The sequence below is a fragment of the Brachypodium distachyon genome, chromosome 1 (genome assembly GCF_000005505.3).
Source record: "Brachypodium distachyon strain Bd21 chromosome 1, Brachypodium_distachyon_v3.0, whole genome shotgun sequence".
Taxonomy (NCBI): Eukaryota; Viridiplantae; Streptophyta; class Magnoliopsida; order Poales; family Poaceae; genus Brachypodium; species Brachypodium distachyon.
This window is the reverse complement of record NC_016131.3, coordinates 65,884,574-65,910,084: the sequence shown is the minus strand read 5'-3', so window position 1 is coordinate 65,910,084 and position 25,511 is coordinate 65,884,574. Positions and strand designations below refer to the sequence as shown.

Below are 25,511 nucleotides of genomic sequence, written 5' to 3'. Positions count from 1 at the left end.
ACTTAAACGCTGTCTTCCACCCTAATGAATCCTTGAAACCTTTTTCCTATCTCTTTATTTTATCTGTTCGTTTCCTCTTCTTTTTGTTCGCTTTGGCAATGATTTGCTGTCACTAGTTTAATCCCCAACCGCAGACCCATAATCGAACGACGGGGCTGCCACTGCCAGCTTATCCAAAGCGTATGAATTGCCTGTGGGCCATGTATTATCTTCTTCTTATTTTCGGTAAAAAGGGATGTATTAATCAAGGCATAACATTACACTCTTAAAGAACCAGATCCACCACAGGCGGAGGACAGTAACCCAGCCACACTTCCGTGCGATGCTCAACCCTGACTAAGTTGGCAAGCATATGACTAGCACAGTTTTGTGATCTATCCCCTTTCACAAAAGAAAAGCATATATCACCGAAAACTAGGGCTCTAATCTCATGAACAAGAGCAGCCAAGCAAGATCTATCGGCCTCACGGCTAGTACCAGCCCGTACGACCGAGGAGCAATCCGTCTCAATAAGGATCGGGAGCTGGCTCCATTGCACAGCCAGAGCAATGCCTTCCAGACAAGCACACAGCTCGGCCTCCTCCGGTTCAGAACAATGAAGGAGCGTACAGCAGGAAGAGACAATTATGTGCCCATGGTCATCCCGAAGGATCATACCCGTACCTGCCCCAAACGGATCGCTCTTGAAGGATCCATCAATGTTCAATTTGACCCAGTCCGGTGGAGGTTTGCACCACGCCTTCATGACTGCAGGGGTCTTCTTAGGCGCGCCCAGGCGACGAGTGAAATCAGAAGCGATTTGCTTCCCTTTAACAGGATCCATCAACGGGTTGATCTTGATGTCCAGTAGCGAGGACATGTAGCTATCAAGAAACCACCGGGAACCTTCAGTGCACGACAGTGGCTTATCATGCGTGGCCTCGTTTCGAGCATGCCAATTCCTCCAAAGAATCATAAGCATAAAAGAGCAGGAAACCTTATCAAGCTCCACAATGCAAGAAGACACCCAGTTTGGACGGGAGAAGCGGAGGGAATCGCTAGGTCGTAGACGCCAGATCTTGGTCATAGTCTCCCACAACCTCTTTGCATGGGGGCACAAGAATACAGCATGCAGTACATCTTCAACCTCAACCCCACAGATCTTGCAAATACCAGTCACCTGCATTCCGCGGTTTCTCTTATTTTCCTCTGTTGCCAGACCATTGCAAGCAGCTTTCCACGCAAATATTTTCACCTTCTGAGGCATCGTACAAGACCAGATCTTTTTCCAACAGGGATCAGAACCATCCGGCCTAGCACTTGTAGCCTGGCGATCCTGTCCCGCGATTGAGGCATCAATGCCCAGCCTATAAGCACTTCTGACAGTGAAAATGCCAAGTTTTTCAGGTTCCCAAGCAAGGAAATCTGGACACCTCCGCGGAGACGCACGAATGCGCAAGATAGCTTCGCTGTCCACTGGCAGGAAAATCTGTGTGACCAGATTAGAGCGCCAAGCACCATTGACATCCGGGAGATCCGAGACGCGACGAAGCCTACAGCCAGATCCGATCCATGTATTATCTTCTCATTTCACATCTAAGTTTTCAGTTACGGATGTGAACCTTAGCCGCCAAGAGCTCGGCGGAACCCTAGCCGCTAGGAGCCTTCGGATCGGCTTTTTTCTTCTTTGTGAGGTTATGTGTCCTCGCGACGGCATCTTGGTGGAGGAGGCGACGACATATGAAATAATAGTCTCCCAGCTCCATCCTCTTCCTGGCGTAGTCAACATGATCTACTCCATGGAGCTAGTGGATCTCACGGTTTGTTTTTTTCGTTATTTTGATCTTCTTTCTAGTCGGTTCGGCGACTAATCAGCACATCGACAACCTAACTTGCAAGGGATGTGTCCCCGGTCAGAGTGCGTTCAACAATATTAGGTTCTCATCGGTTGCGGTGAGCGACTCATGCGGCTATTCAAAACCTATAAGGTTAGTCCAGCTTGTGCAGATTTGGTCTTCTGCAATTTCATCACCTGGAGAGTTTTCAAGATACGGATGACTGATCCAGAGTTATTTACTTCAAAGCATCTTCATGTAACTTTTAGCTTCATTATTTTTTTTTGTTGGTTTTCATTACAATTTCGATCACTTGTACTTTGTTTATTGAATCAATAAAGCCAGATGTTTCTCAAAAGAAAAGCTAAGTTTTCAGTTAGCTTTTTTTCGAAAAAGAAGTTTGGGATTTGCTATTTCTAAGCCGACTGAAAAATAGCTAAGAAATAACTATTTTCTAAGTCGATGCCAACAACCGTCCAATCCAATCACTGAGATTTGGGCAAGATTGATATAAATAAAAAATGATACTCCCTCCGGCCGGAGTTACTTGTATCAGATTTAGTACAACTTTGTACTAAATCAATGACAAGTAATTCCGGCCAGAATTAAATCTGATACAAGTAATCAGATGGTCATGATCATCGACCGAAAAATAACTATTTCTCACTCCCAAGAGGTTTTCAGTTAGTGAAGTTATTGATATCTTTTGGGGCAGCAGAGGCGGCCTGGTTTACCGTCGAAAGTTAAGCCTTCGCTTTTCGTACCTCTTTGACAAGACAACTTTCCCCTTCCTCGTTGGCTTGAGCTTTAGGTAAAACTACAAGCCAATTTATTCCAGCATCAGCACCTAAGAAAGGTTAACAAACTTAGACCCATTTGTGTGTACTGAAAATACACAAGCTTTCAAGAAATTAGGATGATCTTTTAGTGAGAAACAAGTTCTTGTTCTAAACAACAACAAGAGCAAGGGGTGCCAAAAGTCGATGTCACGAGTGCGTAAAAGTAGGGAGTGTACGCTGGCCTTATTGCAAAGATCGACGTACACTTGGACAAGTTGACACATCGATATTTTTTTAATAGGTTCGGTCGTTCCTGCGGATACGACTTAGTGTTATGTTAGAAGAGGCTCCGCGGAAATCGTTAGCCAAAGTGTTTGGGTCGATCGCAGCTCCCCAAATCACTTAGCGAGAGATCCAAAGGGACCGCCTCGGACTTGGGATGAACGAGGCTTCCCAAGTAGCAAGGTTATGCTACCTTTAGGATTCTAACCCAATTTCTTTCGTTCGGGTTCATGCCGAGCTTGGATTCCTGAAATCCCGAAACTAGAGCTCCTCAAAGAGGATCCAGCCCTCTCTCCTTGAGTTTATTCAAGTTGAAAGTGAATGATACATGCCCGCATGAGGGTACTTATAGCCTGGGTGTCCATGACAAAAAAAAACATGGCTACCCTTGAGGGGAAACAAAGTGGGAGTAAAGTGGTACAAGGTGCCTTTTGGTACATAACTTTTGTGTGCACTAAGTGAGAAAATGAGGGACGGTTCATGGTCCACCATGGATCAAAAACATCATCCCTACACTTTTTGCTCCTGGGCCCCCTCACTTTACTTCTTAGCCCCTACACAAGCCCTTCCACCACTTTGACCATGGCTTTTGGACTTTACTTGTTGACTCGGTTTGACCGCGCCTCGTTGGCATGTTGACCAATTTTAGGAAATGTTGACTTAGTCGTCGTCACGTAGGATTCATGGCCTGGTGCATGTAAGGTTTTTATTTTACTGCAACAAAACCCAGAATTGTGAATGAACTCTTCAGGTTTACAACTTTACTAGAGATGAACTTTCTAAAGTTTTCACATGAATTTCCGGAAGAAAAAAAATCGATCAGCATTTAGATAATCAACATCTCACCTCAATTTCACAGATTCCTACTCTCAGTTAACCCGATGACGAGGCAAAGGGCTGGGAAGCAAATTTTGATTTATGAATCTCTTCAACCCAACCAAAAAATATTTGCTTTTCGCAATATTTACCCCAAAAACACATTATGGCATTGATAAGATTCAAATACAATATTAGACTGAAAGGAAGAAGTTGAAGGATTCAAACATGGGACCTTAGGTAAACAAACTAAACCCTCCAGCACTATATGTTAAGTGTTAGACCGAAAGAAAGAAGTTGCTAGATCACATGATGCTTTAGGTAAGCAAACTAAGCCTCTCCAACACCATATTGAGTAGATCATTTTCATTTCTATAGCTTAAAAAATTATAGTATGTCTACTTCGAAGAAATTTCAAGAAAGGAGTTGCGTTTTGTCGCCCATAATGGAGAATTGTTGTCTCACGATTTATGGATGCCGAAAGGGGTTATGTCATTATTGAAAAGAAAAGAGAGGGGCATCGGTAGGATGCACAAGCGTGATGGCAGGCGTATGAACTACGAACATTGACTTGGTTGTAATTTCGAAAGAGGAAGAGGAAGAGAAATGAAAGAGTGGAAAGAGGGTTAAGAGAAAGAGAGATCGAGTAAAGGATGAGAAGATTTTGAGAGAAAGCGAGGGAAGGGGGTGTTGCATTGCATGCAGTGGATTCTCATACCCCCATTTCACCAACGTGTTTTTGACTGTTTTATAGTCTCGCTAACCAACTTTTGTATATTTTTCAAATATATTTCTATAATATATTGTAAAACATGCGACAAGGTTCAACAATCCTGAAATGAGCCTATTTTTTTTAAAAAAAGAGGGAAACCCCAGGCCTCTGCATCAATCGATGAATACGTCCCTCATATTATTACAGTATTATTCAACGTACAAGTCTCAAATATTATAAATGAGAAAATAACGAACATGCGCCACAAGCCCTCAAGCCGAAGACCGGTGCGCCCGCCACCCGAAACGGATGAAGAATCCATGTGTTACCATCTCCAAATGGTTCCACACAGATTTCATAAACCCATGTCCCTCCGTCAGCAATAGGGACCAAATACGAAGCCAAAGGAAACGTCCGAAGAACAACGTGCAAACAATTAGAAACTTTTCGTTGTGAAAACTTATGATTTCTGTAATTTCATATAGACCAACAAATCTCACAAACCCCAGGAGAGATATGCAATTTACCTCAATCCCAACGGCCAAACATATATTGGAACGAAATTCGGAAGGTGAGGCATATGCTTCGGGTATAGAAAAAAGAAAAAAAATGGATTTGTGAATAATCTTTCGTAAGACGGGGAAGTCATGGAAGGTGACGATTGGTTAGGCGCGTTTAGGCGGATAACACATTGTATTTTGGAAGAATCCTCCCAGCATACGACGAGGCGGCTACCGGTGTTCTACTTGGTTTGGCTTTACCAGGGTTTCACTTCTCCAGTGTCCAAGGTCCATGGTTTTACAGCTAAAAAAAGGCTAATGGTTTTAGGCTTTTAGCGTGTTTTGGTGGGCTCGCTGGCGAACTAGACACTCCTTTCACGCCATATTTCTCGGCGGCACGCCACGCCACCTCGTCAAGGCACCGGCGTACCTGGCACATGTATCGATCCCTGTTCTTGTCGTGAGAGATGGCACGAGTTGGCCCGATGCATCGTTAATTGGCCAACGGCCGGACAAGATCGCTCCTGCCATGCACGATTTCCTAGGTCAACGAAGAGGTATCGTACGACTATGGAAAGGTACGCTCTCTCTTTTTCTTTCTCACGTTTGACTCGGCAAGGTTTTCCATGCACTCTATGCCTTGCGTTCTTCGGCATGTGTGTTGGAAGCGATCCTGCGAGTATCAGGTTTACCTTGTACAGTACAGTTGTGTGCGTACATGTGCCTGCCTTTGAGTGTGAGAACAGTAGTACAAATAGACACAACCGCGGTCGCCTTTAAGTTGTACTCACACGAGAAATCAAGAGATTCAGGACCATGGCCCTAACAAATGTTCAACATGAAACAGGACCTGCACGACTAAACGGAGCCACACCACCTGCACACAGCACACACCTTCTTTTTCTTATAGCACATCTGCAAGAATCTTTTTGGGTTTATTTTATTGCCCATCAGCACGCATCGTAAATTTAGGCAAAAATGTAATGCAGTCATGCAGAGGAATCCAGATTGGAAGCCATGTAGATGCATGGTCCATTTCGATCTCGTCTTAGCTGTCCTGGATCTGACCAGACCCAAACTATTAAACGAACGATCTGATTAAACTCTGATTTGGACCCAGATGAGATCTTGATGCAGACTATTAAACAATGACTTAACAAGAAAAAAAATTCAACCCTGGCTGTAAGAACTATTGATGCTGGGGCTTATTAATCACAAGATCCGTATATGAAATTTTCCCGTGCGTCAGACTCGCATGATCGGATCAGGTCACGATTCGTATTAGATGCATGCAGTGCTGATCAGTGGCTAATAAATAACGTCCTCCTGCCTGCGACGGAGAAAAATACTCGTGCAACTTGCTCCCATGACAATGTTTATGTACTTCACATAGGATTCGTGGTAGGACATGTGCCTCCTCTTACTGGCATTGTACTAACATCATTTTCTAGGCATCTCTGAAAGTGACCTGAATCACGTTGCCCGGATGGTGAAGCTTGCTGATTTGTCGGTCGGAATGTGGGCTGCTACCAGGCGTCAACATTTACCAGGAGGACATGCGTACAATTTACTGCTCCAGTTGGAGCCTAGGAGTTGTATTTGTGTTCATGGCTTGACTACACTCTGCCGACAGAAACATGAGCAAGCTGACCATTCCATTTCAACAGTGGAGGAGTTCGCTTTTAAAGAAGAAATCAAGAAGTTGGAAGAATAGTGAGTGGAATTAAACCCATAAACAAGCACGCACCCAACGATTTTTTTTTCCATAGAATACACCTCATCCATTAAAAAAGAAGATTGCGTACCAATTTAGTACAGAACTAAACGGGCAAAGAAACGAACAGCACCCGATGATTCCTGGTCAGCTATAAAAATCAAGGACATCATACGCTATATCCCTATGCCATGAACGTGCACGCTCTCCCGTGCATTCACGATCGGGAGACGGCGTGGTGACAACACGGTTGCCAGCATCAACGACGAGGCGTCAGCGGCTGCAGGCCGAGGAGAGTATGCGCCGGAGTCGCAGGTGTCAAGCCTCCGGTAAGTGCTGGCCGCTGCCAGCGACTCGTCGGAGAACAGGTTGCCGACGGCCGGGCCTTCCCCTCCCTTCCTCGACTGCACTATTACCCTGTACACAAGTGGCAGAAGCCCTTCCATTGCACAAAGCGTTGGCTTAATTCGTCGGTGTCTCCTCGGCTCCTCGGCCTTCTCACTCGTGGAGCCCGTTTGGTTTCTGTCTTTCTGACGAGGTACATGTCAGCTTATAAGGATAACGGAATGGAATGATAGTTCTGAAGCACGGCTTGGGAGAACATGGAGTAGGAGAGAAGTGGCCTCCCAATACTCCAGCTGCTAAGATCCCAGGTCGATGACAGCATTGGGCTGCTACGTATTATCCAGCTGCAGAGAGCTCGAGCTCCAGCAGTTCCACATGATAAGCCGGCACGACCTTTTCTGGCCAACGGAGACGAGTACCGCATCACTCCATGGTGCACGCCATGTCGCAGTTGGCAATCCACTACGTAGTACGTACATTAGCAATCCCCATGGCATGCTGGGCCAGACAAAAGACTCTTTCTACAGTATCCCATATTAAATTGAAACCGTTCATTTCTGATCTAATGGCTCAGATTTGTTAATACTCCTCAATACTCCAATTTAGAGGTGTGAAGTATTAGGAGGGAGTATCAGGAATCAAGGGCAAAAACGTAATCCAACCCACTGCATAAACAACCGACAGTTTCTCATTTTCCCCAATCTCCCCATTGGTCAATTCTCCCCGTCGATGTGTTCGCCCGCCGCAGACCACCTCCCAGAGCAGAGCTCCCTCTGTCGTCGCCTCTGGTGCTTTCCGTTGCTTGTGCGCGCGTTCGACCGCCGATGTCGCAGACTGCCTCCCGAGAAATGAGCAGCGTGGGGTGGTTGAGGCTTGAAGCGGCGGAGTTCTAAGGGCGTGAGGCGGGGCTACACGTCGTGTTCGTCGGCTCGTGGCCGCGCAGAGAGCTCACTGCTTCTTCCTGTCGCCACACGCGCCCTGCCGCGCTCGGGCCCCGACCGCCGCCACGGTCGCCACCGTGCAGACGTCGTCGTTGAGATAGCCGTAGGCGAGCGCCACAGCGAGCAGGAGCGCAGCGCAGAGAAGCAACATCCAGAATGGTGACCTTCGGTCGCGTGCAGAGCGTCGCCAAGGCCCAAGGACACGAACCCGGCAGCGAGGCACGCCGCCTGCAGCACGAAGGCAAAGGCGCCGGTCGCGAGGTAGCCTCAGATCAGGCGGCGACGATGACGTCGATGAGAAGTCGCCGGAGGACGACTCCACGGTGGTGACCTTGACCATGGCCGTCTCGGAAGGATCAGAAGGGTTCTTTGATTCAGTATAATACCAGACCATGGTTGCGGGCTGGTATCAGTAGTACATCATGTGTATATGTTGGTTTTGCCGTTTGAACTGAGATTTCGTTGACACACGCTGTCATAATTAACCACGGCTCTACCAGCTCATAGTTAGGCACTTTACCTCCTTGTTTATTTATATGTACAAGTGTTTAATTCATGCATGTGTCATTGGTTGTTATCTAATTTTGTCAATGTACGTTCTATTCTTGCATGTCTGCAGAAAATCCATTCAGTTCATAGTGTTTACTTGTGTGCTTAATTTATTCAGCTTTAATCAACACAGAGTGACATGTGACAGTAATCTCATCTCCTCTGTGGTCCGTACTACATCTCTGCAGCACGAAAGAAAAAGCAGATGAAGCGACCGCACTGTACACGGTTTCGATTTCTGTTTGCTAGTCTCTGGATCGACTCACTAGCACATACAGTTTTAAGATGTAATATCATAGAACAAAGGTCTTAATATTACAACGTATCATCCATAATTTAAAAGTACTTACAGCTCGCATAACCCCACGGGTTAGCTGGAAATAAAACAACTGTTTAGCAACGGAAAGCGAAAGATAGAAGGGCACATCAACACCACGGTGAGAGCGTTCTGAAATATAGGCCCGTAACCCAAACAAGCAGAACGTACATCTTACTCGTCGTCGGAGTTTCCTGCATCATTAAACGATGCAGTCACTAGGGTCAATACATTGAATGTATTGGCAAGATTCACTAGGAGTTATATCAGAACGTACCAAGTATATGCATAATATGGCAAAGTAGGGTTCAAAGCTATTTGCGTAAAAGATTAGTTGTTTAATCCTATCTTTTAAATCAAATAGAATTTTATCACTAATGGACATGGGGTAGACACACCCATGCTCATATTAAACTAAGGACATTGAGTAGACACATCAATGCTCCTAAATCCAAGTTCAAACCATTCATTTTATTAAAAAATTAGAATGAGTAAGACTTTTCTTACAGCTCCACATCTAGTTGCTCAAATTGTCCATTGCCGGGGACACGGCTAAGTACTTAGTTTTGACGCTCTCGAGAGTTTGTACACATTCCCCACAAGGAACCGACGTGTTAATCCCTTGCTGTCCTCAGGGTAGAGTAGCAACGGCATCGATTACGAGATTTTCAGAGGTAATTCCCTAAACCACGAGAGAATCACGCTCCCCCTACACATTCTACCTCGGTACAATTTCTCGGGTCTAGGTTCATACAACTTACTCTTGTCTTCCCAGAGCCCATGTAGCATTGTGGTTGTACTGGAAGCTGCTAAATAGGAAGCTAGTCCAGTCTCGGTTACCCCAGGTGACATTCCACATTTGCAACGTAGGCGCTCCCCGAATCCACGGGAGAGACGTTCATGGACGATCCATTCCCGAATCCACGGGAACTCGACTCAGAGGGACCCATAGAAATGGACCTGCGCCACTAATCCTCAAAATCCTCAAAGAAGCCATCCAGGATGGTTCATTGAATTAATTGTTTTGCCTTACATCTAACAAAACATTTCATATATCCAAAGGCATAACAATATCATAATTTAGTTATTTCCCCCGCGATACTACCATAGCCTAGCAATCAACTACAATCGATGGTAATTTTAGTAGCAAGGTAATGGCAAGGGTAAAATTATACTACCTGGGATTTATAGCTAGCATAGAGGTACGAGTAATATTCCTGATGCATCTAATAAAACAACTAGTGCATAGTAAAATAATTGGGAATTGATCAAAGTGAACTTGCCTTCTCCAGAGTTGTAGTGGTTGTTATCACACTCTTCGCAACAACAGGGATTACATTCCACACAATCTAAAATGAAAAAAAGCATACACACAATAAACACAACATTCAATACAAAATCATGCTATGATGCATATGCCATGATGATGCACACTTGGTTACTTTTAATGTAACAAGTTTTGTTTCTGTTTCGAAAAGCTTCTCAAAAGATTTGGACAGAGTATACAATAATAAAAGAGGTAATTAATATGCATAAAACAAGCATAGGCTTTAATTAAAAGATTATATGGTTTTTGCAAAACATAGAGTAAGATTTAAACTTGCAGGGTCATGTCGTTCATAAAATAATTTTCTCCTCTGGTCCTAATGGACGAGAACATGTTTAAATAATTTTACAGCAAGCTAACATGCTCAAAACCATTTTGAAATAATTCATTTGAAATTTAAACCATATTCAACCATTCTGTAATTTGCTTCTGACAAATTTGTTCAAAATTAAAGTTGGACTGTGCCAAAATATTCTACAAGTTGTGACAATTCCAGAAAGGTGAGGATCACAATTTTTGGACAAGCGGTTTAAAAGTTATGATGCTTTGAATACTCGGAGGTTTTTCTACAAAAGTGCAACTTTTAATTCGGCCGAAAATTAAAAAAAATGCTTCACCACGTGGCATCCCGGGATTGGTCCGGTCGGGTCGGGTTAGGGTTTACCGAGGCTCACCGGGGCGGGACGCCGGCGCTGAGGAAGACGGGCGGCGGCGGCTGGGTCGGAGCTCGGGGCGGAGGCGGCGGACGGCGTGGTCGGTGTGGTCGGGGACGGCTCGGGGACGACGCGGTAGGACGACGGGCGCGGGCGGCTGGCGGTGGCCGGCGACGGGGCGCTGCGGAGCTCCAAAAACAAAACGGCACGCGTCAGACAGTGCGCGCGAGAGAGGGGAGAAGGATGAGGGGGTTGCCGGTGCGCGGAACTCACCGGGGCGGTGGCGGCTTCGCGAAAATGGCGGCGCCCGAAGGTTTGCTCCGGCGAGAAATTCCGGTGCTGAAGGTGCGAAATTGACTGTGGGAGTTGGGGGAAAAGGAGGAGAAGAGGGTGGGGCTCGAGATGACGCGCGGGGTTTCGGGAGTAGAGGCTCGTGCGCGGAGAAATCAGGATGGAATCGTGCGCGACGCGGACTCGTGCGTGGCCGTGAACTTCGGGTGCAGTTGGAGGAAGAAGGAGGAGGGGGCCCGCTGGTCAGTGGGGGCGTCTGGCGGCTCGGGCTGGGCCGGTTCGGTCCGGTCCGGTTCGGCTCGGTTTTTTTTTTCTTTTTTCTATTTTTTGTTTTTGAACCTCAGAATTGATTCAAAACTCCAAATCACTCCAAATAAATTTCAACAAAATTTGTAAAATCATATCTTCATATGATCTAACTTCTGGAATAAAAAATTTCTCAAAATAAAATATTTAAAAATACTTTTGACTATAGAATAGCCTTTAGGGCCTTATAGAATATCAAAATAAATTGTTTTTCGAAATAATTTCAAAAGACAAACATATGGGATAGCTTTATATATGCATTAAATTCCTTTTTATACCAATACCTTCATGGGTTAAAACAAAAATGCTTGAAAGCAAGATCAAAGCTCAAAATCAAATAAAAACACTTTTGAATAGGGATTCTCACGGTAAATTTTAGGGTTTTCAAATGTGATCAAATGCAAAGGTGACATGATGCTTATGATATGCAATGCATATGAAGGGTTTTGAAATTTGGGATGTTACAGCAAAGCACGCCAATGTTTGCACAAATACAAATGGTATAATGTACATGCAGCAAAATACTGTAGATGTTTGGAAACACCCAGTTCTCTCCTGCAAAGCTCCTGCGGGTGCAAACAAAATTTGAACATACACCGCACCCACGGGAGAAAAAGAATTAACAAGCTGGAGGTGAACGTGGAGAAGGGGAGACTCGTAGGAGACTGTCCTCGGCGACGGCATCTCGCTGCTGGAGTGGAGGGTAGCAGCGGCGGTGAGGGAGGGAGGACTAGTGGAGGAGCGGTCGGCGGCTTCAGTGGTAGTAGTTGGGCGTGAGATAGCCGAACATGGCATTGGCCTTGGCGTACTTGAGCGCCACCTTGGCGTCTGAACCTGTAGATGACCCGGCACATGTGGGACTTCTAGTACACCCGGATGCCGTCGATGTCCAGCGACCGGAAGCGCGTGAACCGCCTTTAGCGACGCCACCAACGATACTTAATCATCAGCGCCATCGGCGACGCCGTCCTTGCCGCCGGTGTATTCTTCTTGGCAGCCACCATCGCCGTCTTCTCCTTCACCAGGCCATGCGTCTTTCTGGTCCAGCCAGGCCTTCTTGTTGGTGGCCTCGAGCTTGATTTTCTTCTTGGAGGTCAGCTCCTTCTGCCGGTCAGACGGCCCGCGCTTCACGGAGCGACGGAGGGGCAGCGGCGCGCGACGGCGGCGGCCAAGGATCGGTGGCGGTTGCAGGAGAGAGGAGAGGAAAAGATCGAGGGAGGGGGAGACGAGAACCAGATGGAAAATCGCGGTGCTAATTAGATTCCCCCTTTCAGATTTTTTTTTTACTAATGTGAAAACGTGCAAAGACTGGAATGCCCTTCTCTAATACTCTGTCAAGGCTAGATGGAGTATTAGGTACGAGAGAATCTGCCCAGACAAAAATGGAGTAAACCTTCGTGAGGGTGGTGGATAGAAGAGCTCTCAAACCACTACATTAGTAATCCAACTGGCATGCCGGGCCAAACAATTACTGGATCCCATACTAAACCTGTCCTTGAAAGGCCCAACATTCCAGTTACTGGGCTCAAAATTGTTTTATACTTCTGGGTGCCTCAAATGGAAATTCCCGGTCCAATTGAACGGCGCGACGAATAGAACATGCCATCATATTCGCTTCCCTGTATCGATTCCGATGCCACGGATCAAATGTCCTCTTCCCGGAGAGATAGCTAATTAATGCAACTTTTTAGTGGTTGCTGTTCCAAACCACAGGCGTGGCTGCTCCGGCGACATGCACCGGTCGTGTCAACCAAGTCTTCCCTGATATTACAGGACGCATCGCCATGCTGATCTCCTTTCCCGTGGAGTAGTATTCCGTCGCTGTTGTTTTCGGCCAATCCTTTTCTCGCTTTTGCTCTGTTCATCCTCATCGCTGTCAAATTATGAGCGAAGCAGAAACCAGAACGCAGAGATCGAGCTGGGACTTAATTTTCGAGTGCTGCACGAAAACTCCGCGCCTGGCATCTGCCGAAGTGCGGTGTCATTGTAATGCAGCTGACGCGCGGTAGTTTTTTTTTTCCTTTTTTTTTTGCGAGGATAGTTTTTTTTCCGTTCCGCATTCTGGATGGGCGAGCAATAATTCACGGCAACGCAGCTGTCGAGGGATTGAAAGACCAAAGTTGCAGTCTAACTGTGTTTCACGTACGGGGAACGAACTGCGGAAGTCCAAACCATGAAGCAAATCCGCGCAAGGAAACCGTACGTGAAACCCGCGCAAGCAAATCCTGTTTCAAGTATGTTTGACTTTTTTTTACCGAAAATTATTCAGACCGTATATTTGACTCTTTTTTTAGAAAAAATCTTATATTTGATGATTAGGATTTAATGAGAGGATATATCTAATGGACTAGGAAAGAAATATCAAAGTGGTATGAGGCTCACATAGGCCCAATATGCTACATAAGTCAAATATTTTTTTGAATGCTACCAAACACGGCATAACGCACATGGGCCCAATATGCTACATAAGCGAAATATTTATTTGCATAATGCTAAACACAATATGACCTAACATACTCCGCTAGATAAATATGGTAAGACATAAAACCCTTTTTCATTATTATTTTCATGGATCACAAGAATTTTAAGTTGTAAGCTCGCCTTCAATTCGTCATAATCAATATTTCTGTAAGGATTAGTTAGTAACATACATTTAAATTGTTGTCGTTGTCGAACATCACTTAGTATAGGGGGTGTCAACCCGCAATGGAAAAGAATAAGTGGACGTGTGAAAGATCGGTATGGTTGACTAGAGTGGGGGGTGAATAGGCGACTAATAAATTTAACTTTTTATTTTTATTTTTGAAAGATACAAACACTTAATCTTAGGACTCACTAAATTCTTTAAAGTGAATGCAACCCTAGTATGAAGTGCACTAGCCGAAGCAAAATGATAGACAATTAAACTAAACAAGTAAGTAAAGAGGCAAAAATGATACCACACGGGAGACTAAGATTTATCTCGGAGTTTCACCTCTTGGGGAGGTGTACGTCTCCGTTTGAAGGAGTGCTCTACTAAAAAAGTAGAGGCACCACAAATGCTTACTCTATTCACCTCTCACAACACCACAAAGGCGAGGTGAGCTTCACTAATGGTTTCTTGAAGGCGAACGCCGAACCTTTACAAACAAAGAGAAGGGCACATCTCCACAACTCAATTGGAGGCTCGTTCCCGAATCCACAAGCACCACCACACAAGAATAATGGCCTTGAGGAGACACCTTCCGGCTAGAGATCCCAAAATCCCAAGAGTAACAAAATCCACAAAGAAAAACGAGGGGAATCAACTTTTGATTTGGTGAAACCCTAGATCGAGCTCTTCTCTACCTTTTCTCAAAGTATTGGCTTGGGGGATGCCCTAGGAAAAGAGATCTCGAGATTTGAAGCTTAGAAATTGTGAAGAGCAATGGAAGTCAGGGTTAGAGCTGTTGGGGACGAATACCCCCTTTTATAGAGATCCCCAATTTCTGCCCATTACGGGCTGTTTTTGTACTACCGCCGGTGGTAGTACTGCACCAGTACCGTATCAGTGCCGTGCTAGGTTAGTGGTGTTTTGGCACTGGGCGGTACTACCGGCCTAGACAGAGCGGCACTGCTGCCCTGGAATGAAACAGACACAAAACCCTTGGCTCAAAATTTGGTTTTCGCGAATCTTCACCGATGGATTTGGAGGCTCTTTGGTGGATGCAATCTGATAGTTTTGTGTACGTGAAGTTGATTCACCTTAGCCTTTCCATATGGACTCCCTCTTTATAGCACGGATTTCCCTAGGCCTCAATGAAATAAAAGGATGTAAATTCTTCTACGCATGTTTCCTTTTTGAGGACTACGAACCACGTCACTTGGTTTTATACAGGCTCTGAAAATACTTAGTGCACGCTTAGTCTACATGTTATGTTGTCATGAACACCAAAACTCATTAGGGAACGAAATGCCCTTTCAATGTGTATGTCGGCCTTATAGCGAAGGTAGTTGTACACTTGAACAAAGTTGAGAACAACGATGTTATTTTAAATAAGTTCAGTCGTCCCTGCGGAATAACCTAGTTCGATGTCAGGAGAGTCAACGAAGGGATCATTAACCGAGTATTTTGGGGCGAATGGGTCTTTCCTGAAACACACTTAACGAGATCCTTTCGGGCCCTCTCGTGCTCAGACGAACGGGTCTTGCAGAGAAACAAGGTAAGGATACCCGTCAGACTATCCTGATTCCTCGCTCCCAACCCAAGCTACTCTGTTTCACGCTGCTTGTGACTAAAGCTCCACCAGATTCCCTAGACCTTTCCCCTTGAATTTATTCAATTTGAGAGTGAATGTTGCATGACCCATAACGGGTTTATATAGGCCAAAGGTCCGTGAAAAAAGACGATGGCTACCCATGGTGGGAGAGAGAAAGCGAGGACAAAAATGGAAGTAGGTCTTTGGTCCATAACTTTGTGATGTATCAAGTGGGAGAAATAAGGGTGGTCCATGGTCCACAATGGACCATATGTTTTATCCTTTCATCCTTTTGCCTTTTTGCTTCAGCCTCTTCTTCCTCTTTTTCCCTCACATTTGAGTCCTTCCGCTTGTTTGACCATGGTTAGGAGGTTTGACTCTTTTGACTTGTTTTTCATTGCGGAGCCGTGTAGGCTTGACTATGCCACCAGGCACCTTGAGCGGTGTAGGATATTATTGATTTGGTCTTCGCCAAGTAGGATTCATGCCCCGGCCAATACAAGGGATTTATTTTATAACAAAAACTCTACATCCAAACATGTAGTCGCAACATACGACGCCAGACAATAAATATGTTGCAACATGGCAAAAAAATTCATTGTTTTCTCACAAATCGCCAGGATGTATACAACATGGCAAAAAGTTTCATTGTTTTCTCACAAATTGCGGGAATGTATACAACATGGCAAAAAATTTCATTGTTTTCTCACAAATCGCGGGAATGCAAAGCAGTAAGCTCACCCCTGTTCGTTATAATATAAATTTGCAAAGATGATTTATCAACGAGCATTTAAAGAATTGTAACTTAACATATTGCGTTAGACAATAGATATGTTACGCCATTACACAAAATTTTCTAGTTTTTTCATGAATCGCAAGAATATTAAATAGTAAACTCACCTCTATTCGTCATGATTCATATTTTGGCAAGATGAGTTTTAGTTTCTTATTTTTATACTAGTTTAATATCACATACAAATGACACACGCCTATCATTAATTTGATGATTAATAGCACATACAAATAATACATCAATACATATTTTATGAGTAAATTATTAGAAAATGTATAAAAGTGTTTCCTGCACAATTGATCAAGACAATAAAGGCAAGATGTATGGTTGTGAACTAAAATTGGAATTACTAAGCACACAGAAAAAGATTATCCGTTATCTATTAAAACTAAAAAGTCCTCCCTTCCATCGGAACTACTAAATCTGTGACAATTAGTTTGGGCTAGAGGGAGTGGTAGAATTATAAACGCCAATGCGTGCGGATCCAGCAGGGAGCAGCCAGGTGTACTTGACCGCTGGATACCACAGCTACCTTCCACTAGAGATGAAAAGCACCATCAGCATCAACATCCTTGAAACCAAAAGGGAGACCACAAAAGGGCCAGCCGAGACGTCCTGACGTGGCGCGGGGTGTGATAAACGCCGTCCCGATCAAACAAATACAATCCCAAAAAAGAATCTTCGGCTGCGACCAAAACCCATCGGGCCAAACTCCGGAGCGCGCAACAGGTGGCATACACCATCCAAGGAACGTGATTTCAGCGATCTCTTCCCCCCACCAATCGTCCCCCACCCGTCTCCCGTCGTCAAGTCGTAGCACAGTACGTGTCGCCTCGTGTCCACTATAATTAGGCGTTACCTATTCTCAGGCCGCGGATTTGTTGACTCGCTACTGCACGGCTCACCCACCAGCTGGTTTGCAAGAGGACTTTTCAGCGACCACGAAAGCAGCAAGCAGCAGCACGACACCAACGCAACGATGCATTTGCGTGCGAAGGTTCTACTACCGGAAACGGAAGCTCGATTAAAAATCGGAGACATCCGCACGAAACATATTGTATTCGAGGTTGCGCAACAAATTCCCGCTGTCGAACGCGTAGAAACGATTGCGGGATCAGAACGACAAGATTGAACGTTCGACACATAAACAAAGAACATGGTGATCTAGTCAGAGGGGGATGGGAAGCTTTGGCGATCGAGCAAAAGGGACACCGGATTATAATTACAATTCCTCTTCGACGCTTGAGAGAGAAAGTTTCTTGAGACACCGGAAACACACCGGCTTTTCATCAATGGAAAATGGCGGGGGGCGGTGTGGCCTGTCTGATCTGAACACCTTTGCGACCGCCGCCGCAAAAAATAAACGAAACAATTCTGTTTTATATTCACCAATTCTGCAATCGATGCCACGTCGCGGCTGAGTCAGGAGTAGTTCGATGGATCCATGGATCCACCGGGTCACGGCCTCGGGCGGCGCCTGAGGTTGACGACGACGACGCTGACGTTGTCCGAGGTCTGCCGCGCCAGGGCCAGCTTGGTCAGCAGGATGGCCGCCTCGCCGCAGGCCTTGTCCACCTCGCAGCTCTCCTCGTCGCTCTCGGATCCGGCGCCACCGCAGTCGTCATTGGGGGCTTCGTCGCCGCTGCTGCTGCCGCTGCCGCTCCCGCTGCTCTGCCTGGGGCTCAGGTTGGACGTCGGGCTCGACCGCCCTCGGTCGTCACGGCGCTTCGCGTTGCCGCGCACGCAGGACCGCACGACGTTGCAGGCCACCTCGTTGCTCACCACGTCCCACAGGCCGTCGCTGGCCAGGATGAGGAACTCGTCCTCGCCGTCCTTCCTCTCCACCACTCTGACTTCCGGGTCGGATATCACGAACGGCTTCAGGTAGCTGTCCCCGATGGCGCGTGACATGGCGAGCACGCCGAAGACGCGTGCGCCGTCCCAGAAGATGACGCGCCCTCCCGCCGCTTGGATCCGCTCCAGCTCGTCAGGCCGGTCAGGCTGAAAATTGAATCAAACATACATGATTAGAACAACATGGCAATTGTCTGGGGATCCATGCCGCGCGTACACAACAAAGTACCTTGTGGTCGGAAGATAGTGGGATGGCGGCGCCTCCGCGGCAGAGGACGGCACGGGAGTCGCCGCAGTTCGAGACGACGAGATGGCGAGGGCCGACGACGGCGACGACGGCCGTGGAGCCCACGTGGTCGCACTTGGGCAGCTGCAGCTCGCAGCGGCAGGTGGGCGCAGGGTCGCTGCTGCCCCTTGAGCCCACGGCCTTGGCGTCCATCCGGGCGAAGCTCCTCTCCATGACCCCCTTCCACCTCTCCTCGCCGTCGCCGTCCAACAACCCCGTCGAGAGGGCCTCGTCGGCCACGATCTCGTGCATCATCTCCCCGCACGACGTCGCCACCTACATGCACATGCAATCAATCCATAAGTAACTCATCCCAAGTCAAAGCAAGAGGCCCTTTTCGGCATGCCAAATATATGTAGAGGCACTTACATGAGAGCAGCCATGGCCGTCGAAAACCCCGAAGAAGTGGTGGCCGGGGAGGAACTCGGGCCGGATGGAAACCGCGTCTTCCATGTCCCTCCGGCGCCCGCACACCGACGTCACGCCGTACCTCGCGGGCCCAGTCTCCACGTCCTCCTCCTCCTCTCTCCGGCACTCCAGCTTCCGCCTCTTCCTGGACGCCTCCTCATCCGCCCCGCGCTCGGCCGCCAACCTGAGCCGCCGGATCTCCATCCTCCGCCGCCGCGCCGCTCGGCCCCCGGCGTCGCACTCGGCTCCCTGCTTCCCCTCCGCCACCGCCGGCGCTACCACCTCGCTGCAAATCTCCGCCATGAATTCACCACCAGCTTGATCTCCAAAGCAGCAGCAACAAAAAGAAAGCTCCTCAAACCAAACTCCTCTCTCAGTTTCTCTGCGGGCGAGCGAGCGAAACAGCAGGCGACAGTTAAATATTTCTGCCTCTCTTCTTCTCCAACGTTTGGCAAATGGCAAGGCGTGAGAGCGATTTAGACGGGGAAGCGAGCAAGTGGCGCCTCCATATAAATGTGCCGGGCTGTGGGGTCGGGGGCAGGAAAGAGGCCACGCGCCACGCGCCCCGTACATTTGTGCGATGGCGCCGAGGGCCGTCGGATGCCGCTCCACGTGACGCTCGCCCGTGGCCGGTACCCCGCCTCGGGCACGCGTGTCGAGCCCTGGGAGCGTCCACTGGGCGGTTGCGAGCTGGGGCACGCTGCCGCGTGACACGACGTTCGGCGGGCCGGCCGGTTTTTGCTTCCGTGCTTGGTGTTCGGCGCGCCGCGGGGGGGACACGTGCGCGTCGCTCTTTGGCTGGGTCCGGAGGCGGGGACCAGGTATACGTGGACGCGCCCATCCGTGGAGCGATAAGGGCCGGCAGGGGGAGGAGTGATAGGGGGATACGTGGAGGCAAGGGGTGATGTACGGGATACGCTCTGCCGCTGCACCTCGGGTCGTGTCTGGTCGCCGTCGTCCGGCACGGCACGGCCCAGGAGTACGATCGACCTTAGCTCTCACGCTTTATGCCACTGGGCCATGCCATGCACGTACGCCTAGACCAGCACGTTTTATAAGGTACAAAAAATCTCCATCTGGAAAACGCTCGGGCGTACGTAGCCGTTTCTCCAAGCCCAAGCCCAAACGCAACACGAGTGCGATAAGATATTTTTTCAGACTATTGAACATGTTCTGTACGTGCATCTGGACAATGTGCAAGCAACCATACACGTCGTAGATTCATCGTCTCTTGCTCCTTCTATGAGCTCGTTGCTCACAGATTTAATTTGCGTCCCAGTTTAGATGTTCCGTTTGTACGTACAAAGTGGAGGTGGTACACTTGGTTGTATCTACTCATACCATGGTATTATTTGTAAACATCCTGTTCAAAATTACTACGCGAAAGGAGCAAATTAAGAGCATCGTGCATTGATAAAATTGCATCTGTTTTGTCATTTTTACACTTCGATGTGTAACTTATTCAAAGTGGAGTAGATTGCACAAACTTTTGCAAGCACTCTTTCAGCACTTTTTGCACAAGAGTATTTGTGTGAGAAGCAAAACTGCCACACGTGCAAACGTTGAAGAATTCCGGAAAGAGTACTTATCCCTCCATGCGAACCATGTGAAATCGGATCAAACCGTATTGCTGCTAAACTACCGGTCCATTTCTGGTGACAATGCCATGTACTGAACTCTAGACACCGAACGTCGGAACGTGCGTAGCAGAAAGGAGCCATCAGCAGAACAACGTCTTAATCGCATATGGAAACTGCAAACACCACGTGTCAAGTGTCAAGTACGGGACATACATGTCCATTAATTAATCAGACAGCCAGCTACAACACAGGCAGACGTTCATACACTAGACGTAATTGGCTCCCCCAAACCGAGCGAATCACGTGTATTATCATTCTCATCGATCTTAATGATCGGTGACTGTTGGCGTGAGAACCAGCAAAAATTCGGAAGACATTCTTCCTCTCGCGGACGAAAAGAATCGTGCACAGTTATCCGTGTCACTACTCACTGCCGTATCCGGCGGCATGGACGATACTGCAGGAGACGCGCGGCTGCAAGGAGGGGCAGGGAAGAAGAGAACCAGACAGGTGTCCGCTAGGCGCTGGATATTTTCTCTTTTTTTGTGTGAAAACGCTGGATATTTTTACTAACGGCTATTGCTGCTATATAAGCGCTAGCTCCCCGCGCGACGACACGAGCCACGTTCCCGGCGTTTGATAATTCCGGCACTTGCTTTGGTGTTTGTGGCCAGATACATCGGCACGTATGCGATTGTGCCTTGGGTTCAATGGCTCAGTGTGCCTTGTGGCTTGTGCAATGGGCTAGCTTTAGAATAATAACAACCGGACGCCCGTCTAGTCCATATTCTCCGTACGCGAGATATGTCTTCGCGTGCATGATTGGCCGCTCTGCTACAGAATAGTTCTTCACTGACAAAAGAGTTCGTATCCACGTGCAACGGGATCGCTCAAAAAACATTAGTAAACCACCACAACATTATCGATGTTTATTGTTTCAACATTCTACATATTTAATTCATACAATTCAATTGACAGCTCATTTGACATTTAGGTCTAGCATTTTGAAATTCATTTTGAATTCAAAAACGAACTTATCTGGTTGATACGGAAATGGACACATGATTTCAATCTCAAATTTCATGAAATTGCATTATAACTAAGCCAAATTCCTCTCCAAAAGTTATCATTTCTTCCTAATTGTCTCTCACTCTACAAATCCATGTAGTAGACAAACATGATTTTTGAACAAGGAATTCAAATTCAACCCAATGAAATCCTATCAATAATTGGATATTTCATTTCTACCAAATGAAATGAAACGATGATTACCCAAACAGGCTGTGAGTTCCATACGTTTATTTGTTAGTACCGTAGTACCACATATTTAATTTCCAAAGAATGTTATATTATTTCAACGTGTTTCTAGAGAATTTTGAAAAAGTTTCATTGATTTCACACACATGTTTAAAGAAGGATTCAACCAAAAACTAAACGACGAATTGACAAATTGTAACGTCATATAAATGTTTTTTTGTATATTGATGTTAACACCATGCAATAAAGTCTCTAGAGTACCCTTTAATTAATGGGTGTGGCTATTTTTAGCTCGTCTGATTTTTAAGAAGAATGGCTTAAGTCTCAATTGACGTATCATAACCGTTGGATTAAGATCTAAGAGTTATCCACACTCTTCCCGCTCCCACGTGCTACTGATCTGATCTGTAACTAAGAAGCAAGCGACATCTCAATAGCAAAACCGTTAACTAATATAGTCCATCAATCACCCTCAATCTAGCTACCGTGATTCACTACAATAGAAGATGAGAGACCGCCACCGGTTTCAAGGGGTAAAATTGTAATTATGGCCTGGTCATTAGGCTGTTATGCATGGCAATACATGGTTTGATCTGCCAAAAGCAATGAAACGTCAATACTCTAAAATCACTTGTGTAGAAGCAATTAGGGATGGGCGCGGTTGCAAATCGCGACCGCGGGAATTAGTATAAAACCTCTCTTCGATGATATATTTCTTCTTACTGAGTTAGTACAATCGATGCCATGGAGTTTTAGAAGTGTAGGTACGTACTAGCTAGCTAGCAAATCAATTTTTTAATAATGATGCATGCATGTGTTGTACTCCGCAACTCCTGATTATTTCCAAAAGAGAAGTACTACTCCTGATAAGTGATTATTGAAAGTGTAGCTAGTAGTTATAGTAGATAGTCTACCAAGTTTTACCAAACATACATGTACAGCACTACTCCCCGTTTTTAACAGTGTCGATAGTAGGCACATATGTATTAAAATTCTGCTAACGTTCATGATTTGATACTGTTTGTTCCCCACTCAGTTCACAAGTTCGGTCATATATCGGTTTAAATTAATAGAACAGCGAACGGATAATTACGGTTAACTGAATTGCGGTTAACTGAAAAATCTATCATATTTTGGTGGACATTCTCATTAACTGAATTATTGTAGAAATGAACTGAATTATAGGTTAAAACAGAATGTCCGCCGCTAGAAGCAATAGCCGAGAACTATGATTTCGGCTCCATGATTATTACACTTGACATTATTTTATGTTTCAATGTTCTTCTTTCCTGTATTCTTCCATTAATGATGGTTATCAGTTGCATGTGTGGTCCATCTCTGAATTAACAATTGATACTAATGAGTTGAAAGGACCCCTCTAATTAATTGTGGTATCAACAATTGATGATGAAGAGATTCATGTAGAAAAAGAGAGATTTACTTTTGTTTAACATGTCGTTAGATGGTAGTAGACTCTGGTTCCACTTCGCATATAGCAAGGAATAGCGACGGTTTTATCTCTTTGAAACGTATACAAAAAGGAACTAGATTTATTTATCTAGGAACTACTGCAAAAGCTGAAATTCTGGGTGTAGGTGACTGCATACTAAAACTCCCTAGCGGAGGAAAATTAATTTTGAAGGATACAGTTTATTCCCCTAGCATGAAAAAGAATTTAATATCAGTTTCTAGATTGGAAACGATAGGTTTTAAGGTCTTATTTGGAGATGGCAAAGTGAAGATAATGATGAACGGGAACTTAGTTCAATCAGGAAATAGATTTGATGGTCTATACTACATTGAGGATTTCTTAGACATTGAAAACATGGATTGCATGGTCACTGAAAATAACTCAGTAGTGAGTAATATAAATGGAGTTAATAATTGTTCAGAATCATACCTTTGGCATTTTTGGCTGGGCCATATTTCGAAAAACAGAATTAAGAGATTAATTAGTTCTGAAAATTTAAATTTCAAGTGGGAAGATTATGGCATATGTGAGGCGTGTGTTATGGGAAAAATGACCAGAGCACCTTTTCCAAAAGCCGCTAGAGCTACTAAACCACTTGCAATTGTACATTCTGATATTTGTGGGGAAATGTCAACACCTACATTTTGGGAGAAAGTCTACTTCATTACTTTTATAGATGACTACTCCAGATACGGCTATTTCTATTTGACTAAGGATAAGTCGGAAGGTTTTGATATGTTCAAGATATTCAAAAGTGAAGTAGAAAATCAATTGAATAAGAAAATTAAGGTACTTAGAACTGATCATGGTGGCGAATACACATCAGGAATATTAGATGATCTTTGCAAGGAAAATGGAATTGTCCATCACTATACATTACCCTATACTCCTCAGCAAAATGGAGTCGCTGAAAGGAGGAATAGAACTTTAATGGACATGGTTAGATCAATGATGGCCTATTCTGATCTCCCTTAATCTTTTTGGGGAGAAGCTTTACATACTGTTGTATACTTTCTAAATCATTCGCCTTCGAAGTCGCCTTCGAAGTCTGTTAGCTCAACTCCCTATGAATTATGGAAAGGAAGGAAACCTACGTTGTTGAATTTGGCAGTATGGGGTTGCAATGCACAGGTTAGAGTACATAGTCAGCTCAAAACTAAGTTGCAACCTAAGAGTATACCCGGTATTTTTATTGGCTATGCTTCTGGATCAAATGGGTATAGGTTTTATGATCCAGAAAATAAGAAATTAATGAAAAGTAGAGATGATGTCTTTCTAGATCAAGATACACCTCGGCGTGCCAAACGTGTGAGAGTGGAATTATTGGTAACCCCATTGGAACTAATGAACCAAATACAGAAACTGATTCTAATAATCAGGAAAGCCAAACTAATGGCGAAATTAGCACAGGAACTCCCTCTACTAGCATGCCTAGGAGAAGTGGGAGGAATGCATCTGCTCCATCATATCTTGATGATTATTATGTATTTTTGGGGGAAGTTCACACCAAAACTTTGAGTTTAGAGGATGAACCAAAGTCCTTTAAACATGCTGTGACGTGTTCTGAATCAAAATTGTGCCTGGAAGCCATGCGTGAGGAACTAGGCTCAATGGAAAGGAATAAAGTTTGTGAGTTAGTTGACCTGCCTAATGACCGGAAGCTTATTGGGTCTAAATGGATTTTTAAAAGGAAGTTGAATGCATCTGGTAATGTTGAAAAATACAAGGCTAGGCTTGTTGCTAAAGGGTACACAGAAAGGGAAGGAATTGACTTTGTGGAAACTTTCTCCCCTTTAGCAAAATTTACTTCTATTCGTATTATTGGTGCATTAACTGCTTATTTTGACTTGGAACTTCATCCAATGGATGTTAAAACCGCATTCTTAAACGGTCATTTGGAAGAGGAAATTATATGTCTCAACCTGATGGGTTTGTTGAAAAGCAAAATCAGGGAAAGGTGTGTAATGTAAAGAGATTGATTTATGGTCTTAAGCAAGCTTCACGGCAATGGAATATTTTATTTGACAATGCTATTACGTAATATGGGTTTTCTATGATGGAAGGAGATCATTGCATTTATTTTAAGATAGTGGGAGGAAATTTTACTCTTTTATCACCGTATGTTGATGATATACTTATTGCTTCAAACAATAAGGAAATGCTACTGGAGGTTAAAACTTGGTTATCATCTACTTTTGACATGAAAGATATGGGTAACGCTTCTTATGTTTTGGGAGTTGAAATACTTAAAGATCGGAATAAAGTTACTTTGGGTTTATCTCAAAAGAATTATTTAAAAT

General features: G+C 45.3%; 1 protein-coding gene across 1 annotated transcript; it reads right to left on the bottom strand.

Annotated features, from left to right (window-relative positions):
- Positions 1–17,813: 17,813 nt before the first annotated feature.
- LOC100834162 (probable protein phosphatase 2C 30) lies at positions 17,814–19,206 on the bottom strand. Its single transcript, NM_001317866.1, is given in 3 exon segments — positions 17,814–18,356; positions 18,439–18,771; positions 18,865–19,206. Coding segments are annotated over 3 exon segments (1,218 nt in total).
- Positions 19,207–25,511: the final 6,305 nt, after the last annotated feature.